Source organism: Daphnia pulex, chromosome 9, assembly GCF_021134715.1.
Source record: "Daphnia pulex isolate KAP4 chromosome 9, ASM2113471v1".
Lineage (NCBI taxonomy): Eukaryota > Metazoa > Arthropoda > Branchiopoda > Diplostraca > Daphniidae > Daphnia > Daphnia pulex.
This window is the reverse complement of record NC_060025.1, coordinates 7,830,085-7,841,741: the sequence shown is the minus strand read 5'-3', so window position 1 is coordinate 7,841,741 and position 11,657 is coordinate 7,830,085. Positions and strand designations below refer to the sequence as shown.

General features: G+C 38.1%; 2 protein-coding genes across 7 annotated transcripts; both read right to left on the bottom strand.

Moving 5' to 3' along the window:
* Positions 1–104: 104 nt before the first annotated feature.
* Positions 105–4,882, bottom strand: LOC124201748 (prolyl 4-hydroxylase subunit alpha-1-like). 5 transcript variants are annotated; one of them, XM_046597945.1, is made up of 14 exons: positions 4,765–4,847; positions 4,630–4,700; positions 2,625–2,823; positions 2,410–2,561; positions 2,173–2,343; positions 1,942–2,106; positions 1,734–1,875; positions 1,548–1,667; positions 1,287–1,476; positions 1,103–1,213; positions 924–1,037; positions 740–808; positions 460–625; positions 105–387 (listed from the first exon to the last, which is right to left on the bottom strand). In XM_046597945.1, exons 3-14 carry the CDS (start codon positions 2,801–2,803, stop codon positions 311–313), a joined length of 1,656 nt encoding a protein of 551 aa, XP_046453901.1. In that variant the 5' UTR covers positions 2,804–2,823; positions 4,630–4,700; positions 4,765–4,847; the 3' UTR covers positions 105–310. The 5 variants fall into 5 exon arrangements, with proteins under 5 accessions (XP_046453901.1, XP_046453903.1, XP_046453902.1 ...); XM_046597947.1 differs by having other exon boundaries at positions 1,548–1,664; XM_046597946.1 differs by having other exon boundaries at positions 1,548–1,664; positions 4,630–4,882.
* A 938-nt stretch (positions 4,883–5,820) lies between these two features.
* On the bottom strand, positions 5,821–8,701 carry LOC124201750 (prolyl 4-hydroxylase subunit alpha-1-like). 2 transcript variants are annotated; one of them, XM_046597948.1, is made up of 12 exons: positions 8,374–8,701; positions 8,153–8,304; positions 7,920–8,090; positions 7,697–7,861; positions 7,478–7,631; positions 7,310–7,414; positions 7,048–7,237; positions 6,869–6,979; positions 6,691–6,804; positions 6,371–6,436; positions 6,118–6,283; positions 5,821–6,047 (listed from the first exon to the last, which is right to left on the bottom strand). In XM_046597948.1, exons 1-12 carry the CDS (start codon positions 8,547–8,549, stop codon positions 5,971–5,973), a joined length of 1,647 nt encoding a protein of 548 aa, XP_046453904.1. In that variant the 5' UTR covers positions 8,550–8,701; the 3' UTR covers positions 5,821–5,970. The 2 variants fall into 2 exon arrangements, 1 of the variants encoding a protein (XP_046453904.1); XR_006877651.1 differs by lacking the exon at positions 5,821–6,047 and adding an exon at positions 6,515–6,593 and having other exon boundaries at positions 6,268–6,283; positions 8,374–8,692.
* Between the last annotated feature and the right edge of the window lie 2,956 nt (positions 8,702–11,657).

Genomic DNA, 11,657 nt, shown 5'->3' with positions numbered 1-11,657 from the left:
TTTATTTCTCTCATTTGTGACTTTTAATAATTCCAAATGGATGAACACACAGAGGACGTTTTATTCAATTTTGAAAATAGGAAATGAATGCAATCAAATGGAAATACCGATAATAATTTATTTAATTCAAAAATTTGCGACGGAATCAAAAGTAGTAGGCTACAAATAAACATGATCCGATGATCTGATCCCCAATAAAACATTTCATGGAGGTGCATGATAACACAGTAGAGCGAGCAATAATCCCAGATTATTCTGGACAGTTTCGAGACTGCTTGAGAAATGATTGATTCATTTAGAAATATTGGCTTTATGTTTCGGCGTCGACTGTTAAACCGCAAGGACGCCGTAGTTCTTGATTTTTCTCGTGAATCCATTTATTGGCAACTGGAATGGTTGTAGAATAATAAAAATTAATTTCCAAATTCAAAATTCCTATAGTCCGATAATGTGCCATACCCCATTTGGATCCAGTAAGTACAGGGCAAGCAGCGTGGCGAGTCAATTCGTTACCCTCGCCATTTGGAAACAAGTTGTACCAAAAGGCAGCGCTACCTTTCTGCGGCCACAGAGCGACGTTGAGCGCTGGGAAGACGGTTGCACCACCAGCCTCGACATCACTCATCTGTAAATAGGAACATTCATGAAATTTATAAGTGACTAAAATGTAACCCCAATACTCTAAGTCCCATGTTAAAGATAAGTAATTAAAAGTAACGCAAGCTATATTGAAACTCACGTAGAATAACCAAGTGGCAATGCGATTACGCCATCCTGAATCTTTATTGAAGCCAATGGTTTCATTTTTCTGTCGGAATCCGGAAGTTTTTGTTGAGTGTTGAAGAAAACATAAACAAATAATTCAAAAATTAAGACACTAAAAATTTAGCACTTTTGTCTTAACTATGCGATATGGTTTTTACCCTGGCGTAATCAAAATGAGGCTCATAATGACCACCAATGCCGTAATTGCAAACTTGGAGGTCCTCAGCTGTTGACATGTCAAGTCCGGTAATGGCACCAACTCGACGAGACATCTGATCCAAATGGCGTTAGCATAATTTAAATAGTTGAACGTAAATTGAATTTTCTTTTGACCAACCTTCAACACGTGATGGTGTTCTTCGTTTTTCAAAAATGCCGCCTTAGATATACGGTACTTGGCGGTCTCGAGTTTACCCGTTGCGCTGTTCATAACAGTGGTTCTTTTAAACTATAGGCGGTTGATTGGAAATTTTAACATATTAATCGAAATGGATAGATAATTATTTGAGGTTATCACTAACCCTTGGATGAGCAAGTTTCTTAACGGTTTCAATCTCTTCATCAAAGATAACATCGTGATAAATTACAAGAAGGGGTTTGAGGAACGCTTCTTCCATCTTCAGCGGTTGAATGAAAAAGTAGGGCTCGTTATTGGTTACATAACGGCATCGGAGATGACCTTCAATTTTAGGATCCATCAACTTCTCTCCTCTTCAAATATAATAAATAAAATCTAGCTTAAAAAAATATTAATAAGTCTAATCAACTATGGAAATTCTAACCTGCAGAGCTTCTCATATTTATCCCAGTGATCATTTGAAATACCAAAAGTTCCAGGAGGTTTTTTCAACTTGAGATTTGCCGTGTTAAATGGTTCACTCATGCCCATGTCACTACTACTACTGAAAAAATGAATTGATTAAACTCAACCAATAAGAAAAAACAAAAGAGATAGATTTTAAACATACTGCTCAGTCTTTCCGTGCTCTGGGATTACTCCGAGTTGACGAAGGACGTCTTCATAATGTTTCTTGTTGCCGATTGCGCGTTGATGGTACGGAACAATCTTGAGCAGTTCGTTAGTCAACTGCAATGCTTCCTTGACGTTTCCTGGATTTTAATAATTAATAATTATAAAGCTGCTCATGTTCTGTCGCTATTTAATATCCTGCGCACCTTGTTTAAAAGTAGAAAAGGCCAAATATTCAAGAATTTCATTTCGAGTGACAGTTTTGTTTGATTCGTCGTCCCACTTGTTCAAAGCCTCTCCCATCCACAAAACCGTGTGGTAGTGGTCGCCGTTGTTGTATGACTGCCGACCAAGTTCCCAGCAATCTCCAGCTGTATACAAATAATAATGCCATAATGAAAATTGTACACTTGATATCGCTTTGAATAAGCCTTTACCAGTTAGCCGGCGAGAGTATTTCTTGCCCAACAGATCCCCGTTAGCCAGAGCGTGGGTATCCAGCTTATAGGTGTCCTGAAGTCTCATAAGAGCTACTGCTGCTCCATTCAAATCCTCATCAGATGGGAAGTATAGCAAACCCCGATGCTGAGTGATGTTGATCATAAAGGCTGTGGACGCATCCAATTAATTCATAGAGTTTAGAAGTTATATGATGTTATCTAATAACAGCATACCGGTGCCAGCATTTTGCGTCATAACACCTTCTACTTTCTTCCAATCAGAGGTGAGTCGCTTGACTAGTAAATAAGCGTTCAGAGGATTTGCCAAGTACTTGGAGACATCTTCGCTGGCTTCGTGATGATTGTTTTCATACTCCTCCAGAAATCTGGCCAAAGACAAACATGGTAATAAGGCGTTTCTTTCAGTTATGCAAGATAAAGTCTTATACCCTCTTAAGCGCTTCAGACGGATTTCCTCTTCCTGGATATAGTTATCCAGTTGTTTCATCAGCTCGAATTCTGTTGAAACAAGGCCTTCCATGTCTGCCAACGAGCTAAAGATCTCACCACAAGCTGCATGGCACTGTAGTATGAGGATGAGTGCAGATAGGTATATTGGAACAACCATCGCAACGCCAAGCGCGAGGCCTATTTAAAAAAAAAAGAATTGTGTTGTTAAAATATACACTTTAAAAAAATAATTGTTGAATCGTTTACTCCGAATTATTTCGACCAATGATAAAGCTTCAAAGAAAAAAAAGTAGCTATCGAATAGAATAACCAGACAGCGCAACACAAAATGCAGTGTTAGATATATGAGATCTCATCCATCGCAGATATGCGGACATGTTTAGTATATACATATGATTACGTCAGCGCGTGAGAATTTCTGAAGGGATAGTTCGTGCTGAGATAAAAGGCAATTCATCTCACGTGCTGATATTTTCACCGCCAGAATGACGTACATGACAGCTGTCATTTTTTGCACAAATTTCTCGCTCTTTGTTTGGCGTGTGAGAAAACTAGCACTTTCGTTTTAAAAAAAAAAGCTCTTCCGTCCACAGAAAAATAATGGGAAAATAACTACATCTTTCAAAACATTCTGTGAAGTATTCATCATGCAACGAATAGTATACCCGGCGTGAATATTTAGTCATTGTTGGTACTCCATAACCCCGACGAATGTCAGTCTGGAAGATGGAGGAAAGTTGGGGCATGACGGATAACAAAGGACGTAGTGAAACAAGCTGTCTAACAAGTAACAAGGCTGGGTTTTGATTTATTATAACCATCTCTTTCAGCATTACATCAATTCCAATTTTTCTTTTCATTTGAATCGACCTTGAACACCTTGAAAATAGCTACAGGTTAAGGTACTAGAAAAATTTGAATTCAAGAAATATCCAAACAGGAAACCCAACGTTTGTTAACAAACACAAACATCAGCAGCCTTACAATCTCTGAATCAAAGTAGCAAGCTGGCATCGCTGTCTAACACATCATGTCATTTTTCAAATTTTCTAAATTACTATTTCTTTATTCTCTCAAGCGCAATTGACATGGAAAGTCATTTCACTCGCGCTATAATTACTTGAAAGATTGATCTCAATTTGTATGCTATAGTAGCACCGTTGAGAACCAGTTCAATCCAGTTAATTTGATAGTCAAATTTTTTAGTGAATTATCTTAATAACGCGTCCTTGAATCTTGTCTTTGTCCTCTCGGTATAAAGAGATTAAAAGAAATACGGCGCAAATTAGTATTGCTGTAGATCGACACGTATTAGTTTCCGCATTGCTCAGCAATATTTTGATTGCTCTGTGTCAAGGAGAGAGTTCAACTTTCGGTTTTCATCGGAATTGCATTTCATTGTGTATAACGTGTTTGATCCTGGGAGGCTACTTGGCATGGCTCGCGGGAATTTGCTTTCGTTGCTGTATATAAAAAATAGCTTGATGGAGAAAATGCGTGCGCATCCACATGACAACGACAACATCTATTTGAAAGAAAAAAGAACCCGGTCTGGGGTCTGGCCAAGAAAAATAAGCCTCGGGATATACGTACTGCGATGAGAATAAGAATAAAGTAATAAAAAAGACGGTGACTCTTCCTCACTGCATGACCAAAAATGTAGCCTTTTATTTACACTTTGTTAGAGCGTTATTGTTAGGTATTTTATTTGGCTAAATAAAGGCCGTAAAGTTTTTTTGGAAAAACATCTGTTTCGTATTTCGCGGTAAATAATAGACAGCGCAAAAATTAATCCGCTTTCCGGATGATGCTTTGACACGTTTTGAATGTTTGTTTCTAAAACATAAAATCTGCACTCTGCATCAATTTAATTTTTTAAATCTACGTAATGTCTGTTGATGCAACGCTACGGGAAAGGTAATATTTAAAAAATAATACAATAAATAGTGTGTTTTAATGATTAAACTTGTTTTTAAACCTTACCTTTGTCTGATTAGATGTTGCGTTTGTTGACGGTCGAGCTATCGGGAGTGAACAGAAGCTTTGTTTCTGGACTATTTGGAAACCAAAATGGAAGTAGTTTGGTTGACACCTGAATTAATGTTAGCTTTTTCGTACCTTGGTCGGTATCCAACTAAAAATATTTTCACTTCACACGTGTGCGATGCAGCAGCTGACTGCGGCTATGGAAGCAGAAGTAATGTCCAAGTCCCTCCTCCTCAATTTCACTTTCCCTGCTCCGGCAGCGCTTCAGGTTCTCTATATATTAAAGGTGCGTTCACGCAACACAAACGGACTCAAGAACCATCAAGGTCATTACCAAGAGCACTGGCCAAAAAGGGCTATGTCCATTTACAGCGCCCGCGTGTATACGTTTGATTTCATTTAAAGTCCACTCGCCTGTGGTAGTCATTTTAGACGTAAAGTAAATTGGGTTCTGCAACCTATACTTTATTTTAAAGAAAAAGATAACGAACCACAAATTTCAGAACCCATCATTTATAATCGTATTATTGATGCCAAAACAGGGAAAAACCCGCGGTGCGCTCCAAACGTAAAATTGGTTTGTGGTGGGAGCGTGCTGTGTGGTGTACACCTTTATAATTACGTGAACCAGATTAGCGTGACAATAAATGGCCACTTCTTTTAATCTGGGAAACGTTTTATTTCCTTAAATTCGTGGTAAGGAATTTTTTTCCGTAGAAAATATTAAATGGATAACGTTGAACTTGCCAGAAGAGCGCATATGGTATGATGGTATTCATATACTGTAACTTTGCCTGATTCTCAAAATGAAACCGATTAAGAGTTCTTTTGTTCTCCCAGTTTTTCTCATTCTTTTATTGCTTCAAGGCATCAGAAGTCATTGACTTTTTGGACTATCGAGTCCTTGAGCTCTGTGAGATCAATCTTGCAGAAACTTGTCAGCTTGAAACGAAGACTATAAAAGGACTTTCTTCAAGTTATCTGACACAATCGTCAGAATTTTTTTATCATGAAATAAAATATGCGTATATAAGGATGGAAGGATCGGATGTAGAAACGGCTGTTAGTTTATAGATTTTAAAAGTCAGGTGAACAATAGACAACACCTGGTGTGTCCGTTACTTCCCTAATCGTCAGATCGATATAACATTTGGCCCTAAAATAACAAAACATGTAAACCGCAGGGTATTTCAAATATAAACAATTTGTATTGCACTTGAGGGAAGAGAAATTAAGCAAAAATGTTAGTCAATTATTCAATATTGAAGAGAACATTTCAAAAGTCACTAAAATGTTATTACATTAGCGAAACAAAAGATTTAATGATCAAAGACAATTTTACATTTCGGCGTCAAATGTTAAACCACAAGGGCGACGGAATTCCTGCCTATGTTCGTGAATCCATCTGTTAGAAACTGAAATGGATGAATAAAATAGTAACAATTAGTTTGGTATTTGGATTTCGTAAGTTCAAAAATTCCTTACCCCATTTAGATCCAGAAAGGACTGGACAAGCGGCATGACGAGTCAACTCGTTACCTTTACCATTTGGATACAAGTTGTACCAAAAGGCAGCGCTTCCTTTCCTAGGCCATACAGCTGCGCCAGTTGGGGGGAAGACAGTCGCACCACCGGCCTCAACGTCGCTCATCTGTCGACAACATTTTCAAAATTTCTAATTAACTGCGCGGATTTATAAACGAGTGCAAAGCAGTAGAATTTTAAAATAATTACTCACGTAGAATAGCCAAGTAGCGATACGATTACCCCATCCGAGTTCTTTAAAGGCTTCGGCTGTCTCTGTCTATCGACACAGAGGAAAAGGGCACGGAACATATAAGACAAATTAAATCAATAATTAAGAACAACTGATAAAACTTACAGTTCAAGCAACAGCTATCATGTGTGTCGAGATACGATTGCCAGTAACCGAGTCATTGGATTGACATGTTTTCCGATGACTTCAGCAGACAAATCGTCACACAGTAAAACACGCACAAATACAATTTTATTTGCTGCTTCCGTGTTAAATAATTATAATTGGATAAAGGCGCTTACTCTGGCGTAATCAAAATGAGGTTCATAATGCCCGCCAATGCCGTAATTGACAACTTGGAGGTCTTCAGCTGTTGACATGTCAAGTCCGGTGATATCGCCAACACGGCGAGTCACCTGTAAGAAACACGCTGAAATGCAATATTTCGTTGCCCGATAATTGACTTTGCAATTCACTAACCTTAAATATGTAATCGTGTTCTTCACTTTTCAACCAGGCAGATTTTGAGATCCGATAATTCGCCGGTTCGAGCTCTCCGGTTTTGCTATTCCGAATAGTGGCGCGTTTAAACTATTATCCCAAAAATTTATAAGGTTATTATGCAAGGAATTGTTTAAGGCATAAATATTTCACCCTACCCTGGGCTTGGCCATTTTCTTGACAGTTTCAATTTCGTCATCGGACATAACATCGTGATAGACGACTATCCTCGGTTTCAGTAATGCCTCCTCCATCTTGATGGGTTGAATGAAAAAGAATGGCATGTTATTGGTGACGTAGCGACATCGGAGACGGCCTTCGATTTTAGGATCCATCAACTTTTCTCCTCTGTTAAAACATTAGTCAACAAAAACCTGAATTTGGAAAAAGTTAAAAATAATATGAAAGAAAATTCAATACCTGCAGAGCTTTTCGTATTTATCTCTTTCCTCTAAATTATCGATAGGTTTCTTTAACTTTAGATTGGCAGTATTAAATGGTTTAGTCAGGATCATCTCTTCCGCCCTGTAAAAAAAATAAACAGTCGAAGGCCATCGGAATAGAATTAAAAAAAAAGGTTCGACTTACCTTTCACCTTCTCCATTAGGTGGACCAATCGGTAACAAGATTCCCTCTTTACGAAGGACGTCTTCGTAATGTTTTTTATTTCCAATGGCGCGTTGATGGTACGGAACAATCTGAAGCAGTTCATTAGTCAACTGTAAGGCTTCCTTGACATTACCTAAATTGGTTATCAAATAAATAATGAGTTAGTTAAATCAAATGAAAAACCCATTTTTATCTTACCTTGTTTAAATGTGGAAAACGACAAGTAATCGAGAATATCTTCTCGAGCGACAGTTTTATTTGATTCGTCGTCCCACTTGTTTAAAGCTTCTGCCATCCACAGAACCGTGTGATAGTGATCGCCGTTGTTGTACGATTGCCGACCAAGTTCCCAGCAATCTCCAGCTGTACAAATATTGACACAATGAAAGTTATGCACCTGGTTATTACAAATTTTGATTACCGGTAAGCTGACGAGAATATTTTTTCCCCAACAGCTCCCCTTTGGCCAGAGCGTGAGTGTCTAGTTTATAAGTATCTTGGAGTCTCATAAGGGCAACTGCTGCTCCATTCAAATCCTCATCCGATGGGAAACGCAAATCGCTACGGTGTTGAGTAATGTTTTTGAGAAAGGCTACACAAAAAGAATTGATTAAAATAAGTTGAAGGCCAACATATCGTATGGATCCAACAAACCAGAGCCAAAATTTTGGGACATGACCCCTTCAATCTTCTTCCAATCTGACGTCAGGCTTTTGACAAGTAAATAAGCATTGACTGGGTTGGCCAAGTATTTTGAAACATCTGCACTGGCTTCCTGATACATGTTTTCGAATTCTTCCATGTGTCTTTTGTAATTTATCAAAACAGATGAGTTGCATAATTAATGAGAAGAAAGGGTTGTGTAATCTACCTACCCTCTCAAAAGTTTCAGTTTGTTCTCTTCTTCCTGGATGTAAGTATCAAGTTGCTTTACAAGCTCCAACTCTGTTACGACGAGTCCTTCCAAGTCTGCCAAGGCAGTGAACATTTCACCGAGGACGACATTTAATTGCAAAAAGAGAAGCACAGTTAAACAGGGCAAAATACACATGGTGATTGGTGAACAAAATTTTCACAGATATGCAAATTCCACTTCAACTGTTTTAGTCGATTTTAGTTTCGTTGGAGGACACACAATGAAGCCAAGTTTAGTCGATTTCAGTCGGCGGTCAACTGCACTCTTACTCGTGAGACAACCAGTAAAATATGCGTTTAAAACAGGTTTCAGTCTTTACAAGTCCCGCCTTTTACTTCCAGCGGCGTTTTCCTTCTTTTTTTTGGCTATGTGTGTGCGTGAAACAAACAATCTTGAGTCTTCTCTTCGAATGAGACTTCCTACGATTTAGTAAATAATAATTTTTTTTTTAAAATCTGGTCGACAAAAAGTAATTTCATAATTCATACAACTGCCAACATGTAGGGCACTAGAAAAAAAAATCGCTTTGTTTGTTTTGATTTTTATTTATCGATATCTAAAAGGCTAGTGTCGTCTGCTTTTTTGTTTTGTTTATTCAAGTTTCGAAAACAAATTAAATTACAAAAATGTGGTCATCGTGTCAACTCTGGTCGCGTCTCTTTAAAGAATCTCCTAATAGATACCCCTTGCTGAAACTAAGACTACAAATGTAATGATTATGGGAGCTGAAATAGAATAGTTGAACCTGTTCTTAATGTGTAAAATGTTAGTTCCTGGTTCGCTTTTCTCATGTAAGCCCCCTGTCGATGCATGGCAGTTTGTTTTGCACTATGTAACCCTTTCTTTTGTGCAGATTTGAGGCCAGCAGACTGAGCAGAGTCACCCATAATAACCACGAGATATGCAAGTTTTTCTTGTGCTGAGATCAAACTCTCATCACCCACAAGCCCAGTATCATTGCCTGGGTAATTATTTTCATTACTTAAATAACCTGTGACCTACTTGATAAGTTGATATTTTACACGGAAACCTTAAATTCTCTTGTTTGTTAACAATTAGGGTCTGTCTCATTCTCATGAGACTCACTGCTTCACTTTTCCTTATTTGTTGTTTCTGTATAAATAATTTTCGTAACCAAATTTATAATTTTTTTATTTAGATAAACAGCATCTTTGTTTTATTGGAGAAACTACCGATATCGGACGAGCTACGGATCTCTTCTCTCTCCCCCCCCCCCTTTCTTTAAATCTCGTGTACGCCCATGTGAGTGTGGGTGTATTCACGAGTCTGAGATCCTTTTCCCTATCCCGCCTGCTGGATTCAACTTCTGCGGATGGAGCACTTGTGGATGTCTGGCTGTATTTCCCAGGCTCAAAGGTAGGGAAAATGTTTCTCTATTCTCCCTTCTATTGGGTGGCGTTATTGATTATCAATCGTGACATAGTACGGGGTACGATTATTCCTGTGCTATAGACGGTTGGCTGGAACTGTTTTCTGTTGTCTTTTTGTTGACTTAGCCAGATTTTTTAAAAATAACTCGTTTGTAGGACGACTACAGCTTAGGCTTGTTTTGTACCTCACAACTGTGATAAACAATCAAATTTGAAAATATTTTGACTTTAAACACTTCAAGCAAAGTGCAGCTAGAAAATTGTATAGGGCCAAGAGGGGCCTGCCGCCACACCGGAGCCTCCTCTTTGCTACGGAAAACAAATCGGTGTTTTGAATTATTAGGTTTCAAGGGAGTGATGTCAAGGACATCAAAAGTCAATTCCGATTTGAAATTGAGCGCTAATATTTTTCGGGCGGAGCTAATAACTTTAGTGAGAAGCATAGGTTGAGTTTGCACATCCGCACGACGCCGCAAGAAATGGTTCGTTTGGTAGTACGTGACGATCTCAAGGGCAAAAAAAAGGTTGGTCTTCCACTTTAGTAAGATCTTGTTTAACGTACACTGGTATAACATCGGTTGGCAACCAAATTTTCTGAGCCCAAAAATTCAAAAGGGAACACGGGAATTTAACGCATGACTTAACGACCCATCTGAAGGACCTTCAGATGAAGGAGAAGTTTGAATAATTTGAATTTTGTTTTGAATAATTTGGGGCTAAAAAAATAAACAAAGAAACTTCGAAGTGTAGTATTTGAACGCTAGATGACAGCAGAACACCAATTCAAATTCAGAAAATCTAAATAAAATAAGGGAAGGGAGATTCGATATGGATTATCAAGGCTTTTTATTCAAGCGTTTTACGAAATTTTGATTAGACCTAATTGAACTGTTTGATTTACACCATTGACGTCGGTGGAACACTCTGATTCCACCGTCAGCGCTCTTGACATCTTGACATTCTCTTCGGATATCTTCAATTTTGATTTTTTTAAAGTTTGGATTAGTATTCAGCTAATCTCACTTGCACTGTAAGTCAAGTGCGCACGCTTGTACCGCAGCACAGTCTGAAATGGAACCTGTTTTTCAAGGGAATTTCGTCATCACGTCACTTTGTGTGATTACTCTTTTCTTCTAGGCTTTAACGAACAGCTCGAAAAATTTGAAACACGCACAGTTGCACACGCACGTATAAAAATTTGTCAAACTGGGTTTTGCAGTGAGAGATTTGGAGTCCCTGATACTTTGTTCCAAGTTGTGACCACCAACTCTAAAATTACGTTCGTGGCTGCGGTTGACTAATGACATACCGACGTTATACGAACTCGTTAAAAGAGGCATCTTAATCTAGACTTTGTTTATCTGTTGAAAAAACAAAAAACAATTTGACATTTTTTTTGCGAAGCAAATCTACCTTTCAAATATAGCTATAGGGTTATAGAAGTTACTCCTAGACAGCGCTACTATAGTATCTATGAAACTTTCCGGTACCGGATAAAGTGTAAAACCCGATCAATGTAAAATTCCACCAGATAAATAACAATATCAATAATGGGAAGTATAGATTTTCGATTCGATTCATGCAGTATTTGTATAGGAAACTCGTAAAAGTTAAAGACATTCCAGTTAGAAGTTAGACGTCTTTGGTGCGTGCATTATTTAACATATTATCAATTCAAACTGGCAGAAATTGTTGAGTGCAACGAAACCTGTTCAAAGCTTTAAGGAGAATTTGCTATGCTTGTTGCTATGTATGCGAAGAAGAAAACTATTATTATTTCAATTGCGATGTCAAATATAATCACATGTAATTAAGTGCATTCGAAATAAATCTAGCGCGAAACGTCAAAGAA